Source organism: Prosopis cineraria, unplaced genomic scaffold, assembly GCF_029017545.1.
Source record: "Prosopis cineraria cultivar Desert tree isolate PC_DT_omini unplaced genomic scaffold, ASM2901754v1 PC10, whole genome shotgun sequence".
Classification (NCBI taxonomy): Eukaryota; Viridiplantae; Streptophyta; class Magnoliopsida; order Fabales; family Fabaceae; genus Prosopis; species Prosopis cineraria.
In genome coordinates this window covers 31,573,849-31,584,913 of record NW_026555341.1, presented here as the reverse complement: position 1 = coordinate 31,584,913, position 11,065 = coordinate 31,573,849, and the positions used below count along the sequence as shown (strand labels likewise).

At 30.5% G+C, this 11,065-nt stretch overlaps 1 protein-coding gene across 1 annotated transcript; it reads right to left on the bottom strand.

Moving 5' to 3' along the window:
• Nucleotides 1-4,418: 4,418 nt before the first annotated feature.
• Nucleotides 4,419-4,999, bottom strand: LOC129321465 (uncharacterized). Its single transcript, XM_054967234.1, has one exon. It carries the CDS (start codon nt 4,928-4,930, stop codon nt 4,520-4,522), a length of 411 nt encoding a protein of 136 aa, XP_054823209.1. The 5' UTR covers nt 4,931-4,999; the 3' UTR covers nt 4,419-4,519.
• Nucleotides 5,000-11,065: the final 6,066 nt, after the last annotated feature.

Sequence of the window (11,065 nt, the reverse complement as noted above, 5' to 3'; positions counted from 1 at the left end):
GATGAATTGAAGAGAAAAAATAGTTGTTAACCTTTCTACCTAACAATCATGTAGCAAGGCCCTTGAACAAGGATGACATGCACAAATTGGGATTTAAGGTCATACTTGTTCTTTTTGCCTGCTACTTATTTTTATACAATTCCTTATGATTTTAACAAGCCAATATAAAAAAGTATCATGTTTTTGTCCATATTAGCTATTATTAAGTCTTTATAGTTATGTTTAAAAATATAGAGATTAACATTGTAAACATATGAAACTTAATTAAGAGACCAGGAGTGATAAAAAATAATATAAAAACTAGTATCAAAATACGTTAAAAGCATATGAACTTAATCGAGTAATTATCATAATAATATAAAAAAGTTAAGTGAATAACATATACTAAATACTAAATAGACAACAATAATGAAACATATCGTAATGATCACTCATCCTGCTAGGCAAAAATTATAGAGAAGACTGGAGGAACAATGATATTCAAATGGAAATATTCATTAATCGACAAGCTAAAGGCAATAGACAAATCGGCTAAAGCTGATTTGAACCAAATAAAAGCATTAACAGCATTATCCATGAGAAACATAAAGAAGCATAGCAGAACGGTTAGAGAAAAGGGAGATAATTCATCAATACTCCTTCTAGACGACAATATAAGTTATTTTTTGGATGTTTTATTTTGTCTAAAATACAAAACATTCGATGCATGTTATGTGTTCGTTTCCAATTACACATTGGTTTATTGAGTAATGAATGAAGGTGATTTGAATAAGTTAATGTTGTATTTGGATGGTGAATTTAAGTCGAGAATTTGTATTTAAAATTTTATATTTAAAATCTCACATTTAAAATTCATAAACTTTAAATTTTTTGTTGGGATCTAGTAAAATTTTAAATTTTATATTTTATATTTGAATTTAAAAGAAACTTGAATGATTAGTCAAAGCTCGCAGTCCCAATGGCTAACTTCCACCGAGATCAAACAATAAAAATTGATTGGGATTGTAGCACTGACAACGATTGAGACGAGATAGTCGACTTCCACTGGGATTGAACTGAAGCAACGACTGAGATCGGACGGCAAACTTCCACCAAGACAGGACCAACAATGAGGATTAGGACGGGATAGCCGACTTCCATCAAGAATGAACTGACAAACATAACTAAGATCAAATGGCCGACCTATCGAGATCGGACTATTAAATTCTACAGGGATCGAACTGATAATGAGGACTAGAATAAGATGGCCAACTTCTACCGAGAATGGACCGACAACGACGATTGGGATGAGACAATCGACTTCCACTAGAACCAGATAGCTACCTTCCACCAAGATCGGACTAACCTCGATGATGGGGATCAGATAGGTGACCTTTATTGAGATCACACCGACGACAACAATTATAGGGACCAAACGACCCACATCCAATAGGACCAGACTGATAGCAATGACGAGGATTGAATGGCCAACTTTTATCAGAACTAGACTGACAATAAGGATCAGCACAGGTTTGTCGACTTCCACCAAGACTAAATCAATAGCGTTGATCAAGACCTAAAGGTCCACTTTTATTGGGACTAAACCTACAGCAAGGACTAGAGTTGGACTGCCATCGGACTGAACCGACGGTAATGATTAAGACCGAACGGCCAACTTTCACTAGGACTTGACATGTAGCGAGGGCCAGGACAGGACGGCCCACTTCAACTGGGACTAAAACAATGATGACAAGGATCAGACAGCCCATTTCTAATAGGACTGAATCGACAATCGATCCTATTAGAAGATGACAGTCCAGTCAAGTCTCAATAGAACTCAACCGTCCACTCCCAATTGTTGCCATTGTCATTGGTCAGGTCCTATCCCAATCATCACCATCAGTATGGTCCTAATGGAACTCAACCATCTGACCCTCGTTATCATTGGTCTAGTCCCCTCCTAGTAGTCACCATCTATCCCGTCCCATTGGAAGTTAGATGTCCGGTCTTACTTGTCGCCACCTTCCTGTCTCGATCGTCACCATCAGTCTGATCTAATCCCGGTCATTGTCATCAATCCAATCTAGTCTCGATCATTGCCATTGCTATCAATCCTATCTAGATGGAAATCGGCCGTTCATTCCATGTCATCACCGTTAGTTCGGTCCCAATAGTAATCAGCTGTTCAGCCTTACTGCCCACTGTCGATCTGATCCCAGAGGAAGTCGACTATCCAAACCCTATCATCATCATCGCTGTTAGTTTGGTCCACTCTTGATCGTCACCATTAGTTCAGTCCTTGTGAAAGTCAGCCATCTAGTCTCAGTTGTCATCGATGGTCGAGTCCTGGTTAAAGTCAGTTATTCAATCCCCGTCGTCGACGATCTGGTCCCAGTGGAAATCAACCTTCCAATCTCAATAATCTCCGTAGGTCCTATCCTGATGGAAGTCAACCATCCAGTGCTGATCAATGGTAGAGGCTTGTTTTTATCAACTTTAATGGTCCAATCCAATTACCTTTGATGGGCCAATCAACACTTCGTGGATTTGGATCAAGTTACAAAAGAGATTAAATTAGGATTTTAAATAATAAGAGTTTAGAAAAGATTTTAAATTATAGAAAAATTGAGGTAGAACTTAAATTTAGATTTGGATTAAATCCAAATCCATACATTATTAATTATCCAAACAATAAATTTGGTTTAAATCCAAATTCATATGTATCCAAATATAGTATAAATGTTATATTTATTACACTCAAGGGAACGATTGGAAAAATTTCAAAAGTTTTAGGAAATCAAAATTTTAAACAATTTTTTTAAAAATATAAATTAATTAATAATAATTTATATTATGGTCCAAGAAGAATATTATTTATGCGTCATTCACGCTGCACATTCACCCCCTTGAATTTCGATATAACAGTCAAGCCCATTACCCCTCAGCCCAATCGTCACCTTTGGCCCATTAGTTGGCAACGACAAACCCAAGCCATGTGATTCTAGCCCATCCGTGACACATATACAAAAAGAAATGTAAGATATTTAAAAATTTAAAAATGTAAACAGTACGTGATGTACTGTAGCAACATTATTATAATAAAAATAACCAAGTTTTATTGAAAATATTTCATGTGACACAATATTTGAGGCCGTGTGTATTCGTTTTCATTTGCAATATGAAAATTCAAGAAAACCTTGTTATGTGAGATGCAATAACACACACAGTCAACTAAACATGAATATGGATTTCAGCTCCTGTAGCCCGTCACTGTATGAAGTCTGATGAGCTTGTTTCTTGAGAATATTTGAAAATTATTTTTGACATTGACATTATCAATTTATTAATTAACCGTTGTAAATAATAAATTAACATGAGTGTTTTAATAAATGTAAGACCAAAAAAATAATGAATCAAATAATAGATGATTTGATGCCTAATTTTTTTTTTTTGGAGTTAGAGTAGCCAACACTAAAATCTTTAGGTTGCAAGCTGGATCAAACTTGCTACCTCCCACTTTTGAGGGAGTTTATATTACATGCCACTAATCAAGCTACAAGTCCATTGGCAATATATAATTATTTTATTGTCTTATATTGAGCGCCCGAAATATCAAACTACACAAAACAATACATTGCAGATGAAATATATAGGAATTGAAAGTGGAAATTCATTCGGATTTAGATTTGAATAAATCGGTTTAATTATTGTTTTGATTTGATGGTGTGAGATTTGATAATTATGGTATTAAAATAATTATGTTATTCACTATCATTACTTAAATGCTTTTAAAAAGAGAAAATATCAATTAGGGACCATTAGAGGAAATTTATATCAATGAAAGATTATTTATTGTCAAAATTTAAATGAATACTTGTTGATTTGAGTCAGTCTTCTATCAACAAGTATCCATCTATATTTTGACAATAATTTATTTTAAATTAATAACAGTTTATTTAAGCTTTTTTTTATTCAAATTTTAATAACAAACAATTCTTGATTGATATAAATTTTTTTCAGAGATCCTTCATCGCTACTTTCTCTTTTAAAAATAAGATCATTCTGCTTATTAATAATGATAATTGGTAAAGGAATATTATGCTTATTTTATTGTCAAAGTTAGCAATCTTATGTCATTAAACAAAATGCATAATTAAATAAGTGAATGAGATTTAATATGGAGAGATGCTCTCTCCTCTTCAAAATCTCAGCTTCCACCATTTATTTCAACTAATGATAATAAAAAAAAAACCAAATCATTTAATTTCTTTACATGAATGACCGCAGATTTTGGACCTGCCTATGCATCTCTCTTGATTTTTTTCATGCACTCACATCGGCAGGTTTTTATTTATTTATTTTCTTAAAATTTTATGTTTTTTTCAAATATAATCCACTGGCTCATGTAAGTGCAAGAAAGAGAGAGAGACACTGAGAGGAAAACCCAATCCTGAGACTTTAATTTGGACATTAAAACAAGCATGCACGACAAGGAGCAGACATCCCAAATCCGTCTTCCTCGTCCTCCTCCTCGGAGCCATCATTTGCCCGGCGGTTTCATGGGAGGTCGAGGAAGAAAGAATAACATTACTAGATTCATGATAATGAAAGTGAAGAGCCATCGTTGCAGAAGATCGTTCCCAGCGAACAGGCGAAAATGGGAAGCTTCTTGCCGGAGCTTAGAGTTGTCCTCAAGAACCCTAAGATGGGATTCGAAGTTGAGTTTAAGGATCCGATGAAGCTTGTTATTCTCCGATCTCAGGCTCTCAACCTCACATCTGAGATTTCCTACGTGCACCATCTTCCTCCACCTCGCCCTCTGCCGAGGCATCAAGTGAATCCCGCGCCTCTTCCTCTTCCTCTCAGCTTCATCGGAGGTTGACGACGGCGGAGAAGGAACAAGGTTCTGAATAATTTCGCTGTTGGAGTCTGAACTCTGGTCCGGCTCCATCTTGATGATGATCTGCAAACATATATATGATTGAAGCCTGGGTGAGATTTATATGAGTGTAATTGTGAATGTTTTCAACACAAACCAATGATTCAAAGTTTAATGATTAAATTGTAGTAAGATATATGGAGATGGGTGTGAAATATTTTATGAAATGAAGTGGGGAAAAGTAGGGGTAAATGAGGAAGGAAAAAAAAAGTAGGCTTTACTTTAGTTAACGGACCTGCCATTTTCTTCATCACTAAGGTTTCATACATGGGGGAAAAGCTAAAATCCAAGTGATTTAAATGAAATAATTGTTTCGGTAAAAAAAAAAAAAAAAACAAGAAAGAAAGAAAGAATTGTTGGCAGCAGTGGTAATTCTGGTCCAAGTCGTGCTCAACAACTTTGTCATTAAAAAATATTCTACTACACATCAGCAACTCTCTAAAATTAAACAAACCCTCATTACAAGAAACCAAGGTGATCGATACGGCAATAGAAATACACAAATGATAAGGAATGAAAAAAGAGTGCTTGGAAACTCAAAAGCTATGTTGCATATGTATCAAATACGTCGATATTTTTATTTTCAAAAATGTAGAATATGATATGTTTCTAATATGTGCAAATATATTTATAAAAAAATTATAAAAATATAAAAAATATGATTTCAATTTAGAAAATATCAAACCTAGCATATGTATATAGTTTTTTTATAGAAATACTAAGCAAAACATAATTATTAATTATACTTATCTTACATCTTTACTTAATTACCTACTGCCTTGTCTCTGCTAATATTTCTATACTTAAAGTTTATATGTTAAAAGATTATATTCTTACATTTTTATAATTAAAAAATCAAATTGTTATCCTTTTATTATGTCTAAAACTTATTTTTTTAAGAAAAATTTAATCATTAACTTTAAAAGCAAATCATAAAAATATATTAGAAACAAAAAAAATTGATACCACAATATTTAATAAAATTTAATTTCTTAAAAATAGACTTAAAATATTGGATATGTATCAAAAATAAAATTTCTTAAAATTTAAAAATAATATTTCAGTAGTCTATGGATATATATCAAAGAAGCGTCGGTATTGGACATGATATTAAAATGAATACATGAAGTTGCTTCATAACTCAAAAGTAATGTGTTTTGACTTAGATTTAGATTCTCTCTATACTTTATCTTAATGCATTTTTTCATACTTACTCTTATTCATTCATTTAATTTTTTTATTTAAAGGTATTATATTGCTAATCATGGTATTAAAATGAAATAGATTATTATGATCACTTAAATGTGCTTTTGAAAATAAATTCATAATTCTTATTTATTATAATTATTAAATGAATAGTATATTTATTTTAATGTTATAATTGCAATTTGACACCATTAAATGGATCAATGAGATTGCGTACAGAGAATATTGAAAGATAATAAGATGATCTAAATCCCTTGAACTCGCAGCACTCAAGGGCCAGTTTTGAACATTGGAAATAAAAGGTTGTTAATGAAAATAATTGCTGACATTGCATTTAACTCTAGCGCATGAGAGATATATTGCCCCATTTTTAGCCGTACATGCCTTCTGTTGGACTCATAAGCCCATTCTTGCTCCCAGTCAATGATTTAAAATTCAAACTAAACTAAATAATTGAATTGTTGATCAGAGTAGTTAATGGCTTGATTTGAATTAAAAAATTATTTTTATGATTGAACCAAATTAAATTAGAGTTGAGTCACTATTAAGTTAAAAATCAGAGTTAAATTGAGAATTGTAGCGGTTTTCACAAAGGATGATTTTAAACATAATATTTAAAAAAGCTTAAAAAATTTAAAGAAAACAAAAAAAATTTAAAAATTAGATACTATTAAAGTCCAACTTTATTTTTGAACAATTCACATATATAAAATATAATTCGAGACTAATTTTTTATAAAAACTTTGATAGATATATATGCAAATACAGATATTTTTAAACTTACTTCTATCTAATTTAACTAAAATTTACATATATTTAATAAGTTATAAAATTATAATTTATAATATTATTAATTTACGATCATGTTATGTCATTTTATTAACATACTATAAATTTTTTTCTTATATTTATTTTATATGTACATTTAATATTATTTTTATTTAATTATTGCATCATTAGTCTAACCGTTAGTTAACCAGTTAGCCCATAAAAATTGAAAATCACTAACTTTTTTCGATTCAACATCCAATCCGGCTTTTAAAATATTGCTCTCAATCTATTTACTTGCTCTAGTACAAATCTTAATATATACTCTTCTATCCTTTTTTATATTTTATTAAAATTAAAGAAAATTTTAAAACTCATGATCTCTCTTTATAAATTTAATAAGCTTCCAGGTTTGCCCTATTAAACATACATATTTTAATAATTTATTTTCTCTCACCAACATGTAATGGTGAAAGGGAATTTTTTCCAAAAAAAATTTAAAATATACCTTATAAATGTAACACAAAAATTCTTCTCTCTTTCCCATATGAATATATATATATATATATATATATATAGAGGAACATAATGAGCGTATTAAATCTTTCACATTAATCTTAAATAATGTGAGACTTCTCTTTTTTAACACCCACACTGCCACACAAATTAAAGTTATTACAACAAAAATAATATTTTATATTTATAGGATATCAACAGATAGCATTATAGTGAATTAGTTAATCGTTCAATTAGATTGAAAATTCATTTTTTTTTATCGACAAAATATTGCTCAAAATAAATATATTATATTACTCTGGCTTATGGGTGAGGGAATCGTCAATTATCTGCCTTCGTTGGGGAACAGGCATTGCACCGGACAAACACGTTAATTGGTTTAACATTTAATGGTTGAAGCACTATGATTAAAAAACCAAATTGGATTAGATGGTTGACTAATTTAGATTTTGTCTCACTCAGCATGAAAAAATTGTTTGAAGGATTAAGTCACTTTGAACTGACAGTCAAACTAGAAATCGTGATCAAGATGGGAATCAAATCTAGTTTTAAAAAATCTGAACGTTCAAAAAATATTTTTTTATTTTTTATTTTTTATCAAAATTTTTTACAAAATGATTAATTTTTTTAATCATTTTATGTTATATTGCATCATGTAACTTGTTAAATCATGATAAAATTTAAATGTTTAGTTTTATTTTTAAGTTAAACAGTAATTTCATATTTATTTCGTATATTTAAATTATTATATAGATATATAATTTTTTTAATTTAATTATTATATCATCGATCAACCATTGGTCCAATCCGATTGAACTATACAAATCGTAAACTGTTGGCACTTTTGATTTAATATTCAATCTGATTTTAAAAATATTATTAAAGTATTTAATGAAACCTTAATTCACTTAAAATACTAGTGTCTTATATTTTGGAACCAAAGAATTTTTTAAAAATATCTTATAATTTGAGACGGAGAGAATATATTTTAACTTTATATTAATAATAATTATCAATCATTATCAATAAATAATTGCTAGTGCTATGTCACTTTAAGCTGTGCATTGCGTTCTTTTATGTAATTAAAAGCTACTTGGCGCTCCTTGCACTTTGCCTTAGTGAACAAGAAAATGGTCGGCGCTTTCAACTAAAGTAAATTAAGTGCGTCGACGATATTCATTAAATTTTATTAATATTTAAAAATTATTAAAAATATTTTTTAAAAAAAATTTAAAAACAATCATCATGATTAAAGTACTCATCACATATATTATTTTCTTCAAAAATTTGAGATTTAAAATTTTTTTAGTATTATATAACAACATCTCTACAACATTTTTATTGAACCCAATGAGTATTATCATTCTACGTGAGATATTCATTAAATGAATAAATTGAGATTAGAGCTAGTAATATAAATTAATCTATGATTTGTAAGTTGGCCTGCAGCGGGTTGCAAGTTTTGTAAGGTGAGTTGACATAACTCACGTCTTATGCTGGTTATATATAGGCCAATTTGTCAACCCACTACTAGTTTGTGGGCTAACCCACCAACAATATTTTTTAAATTTTAAAAATTATAAATTCATCTCTTTTTGAGTTTTTTTATGATCAAAATAATTATGTTTTATTTCTAAAAATTAATTATTCAGGTAATAATAAGACTCCTTCTAAATTATTTTTTAAAAAAATACAAGACACATTTAAAATAATAAATGTGGTATTGATTAATTTTCACCTTTTAACCAAAAAATTCTCATGATTGAACTCTGCCTTAAAATCACCCGAGATCTCATGTGTACCATTTACCTTGTTACCATTTTTGGCGTGGTTTTAAGGAGCTTTGAAATTTTCATTACTTCGTATAGAGGCGTGGCTTATTATTATTTGCCTTTATCTGTCTGGGTTCTGTTGATATCTAAAATTCTATTTGTGTCTCTTTTTGACTTCCTCGTCCGCTGCTTGGTGCTTGCAGGATGAAGAATTTGTTGTACTGTTGGAAAACGGAGCCATCCCTCGAACTCATAGCATTAGAGGGACTAATTACTGTTTGATCATTGTTTTTCCAAGCCAAATTCCTGGGAAAGTAATCATTCTAGTAAGTTGTTCACCTAAGTCACCCTTTAAAATAAATGAGTTTACTATTTAACAATTTAAAGTTGTTAAATAATGAAGGCTAACCTACCAACGTGCAACAGGTTTAAATTATATGGGATGGGCCAAATTCGATTTATGTGAAAATAAACTCACTTTTTTAACTTAACTCACTTCTTTTTGTAAGTTGACAGGTTGAGCTCACGGACTCAACTCATATTGTCACCTCTAATTAAGGTTGTTATTGAATTCAAATACTTTCTTTTTCCCCTTCAAAGACAAGCATAGCTTGAAGAGATCAAAATAATTACTTTGTTTCATTCTATAAAATATTTTAACCAATCCAAACTGGATGTGATAAAAGTAAATTAAATGAAGCAAGTGTTTAGTCTACAGCTTGTGACATAACATCAACATTAAATTGTTTTCCCCAAAAGTTACTCTTAGTTGTGTTTATTAAATTGCTCTTTTATGTGTACTTTTTATTTTTTTATTTCATTGTTCAATATCCTAAAAAACTTAGAGTATTATCATCTCTTATCTAAACTAATTTGAACTCTCTTGGTGTAGAATTATTATTATCAACAACAACTGCACAGATATCTCACGGATATTATCTTTGGCATAATTCTAAAATCAAATAATTTAATTCTCTCAACCAATTAAATCAATTGCTATTTTTTGTTTTACAACCTTAATCTAAAAAAATAGCCAAACATCAAATTGGGCAAAATTACAATTTTTCCCCTAAATTCTAGCTCGCAAATGTGGAATCCAAACATGTACTGCCCCTCATGTGTAAAGTTACATGTGTTGGAGTCAATGTTTTAAAACCCGGACCAGATAGCGAACAGGAAATGTCAGCGAGTCACGAGTCTCATGGTTCAACCGGTCGGACCGATGGTTGAACCGGCTACCTAATAATTAAATAAAAAATAACATATATATATATATATATATATTTAAAATACCACCCAAGTCTTTAATACAACAAGCTAGCAAAAATATACCACCACCTAAGTCTTTCAAAACACCTAAGTCATTAATACAATAAAAACACCATAATATGTTCTGGTCAAGTCATTAACATAATGCAACAAGTTCACAAGTACAACAATCTACCATCCACAAGCCAAACATTATAAGATAACTAATAATTTCATTACTTGCCAAAGATATTGACAGATCTTTGTCAATCCACTTGATTAATCCAGGCATGGTTAGGCTCGAAAGCATCAGCATCTGAGTTGTAACTATCATCATCTTCCTGATCAAATGATTCTAAATCAATCCCTTCACCCTCTACCACATTCACTCTTTGTTGATCATCTTCATAAACAAATACATCAAAGTAATCAAACCAGATTAAAGCATTATTAAGAGCAATATAATAAAAGTGACAGCATGTAATAAAGCTCTCAAGAAAATTCAAATTCAAACCTTCCTCTTCCTGCTGCGAAATAATAGCTCTTGGTATTGTTTGCTCATCATAAAAGAGATCTCCTTCTATCTCATCAGCATGAAGTAAAGAAGGATCATCTTCTTCCATTACCCAATACTCAA

Excerpts from the sequence above, each read along its gene's own strand:
- LOC129321465 (XM_054967234.1), bottom strand. The coding sequence starts at position 4,930 with ATGGAGCCGGACCAGAGTTCAGACTCCAACAGCGAAATTATTCAGAAC.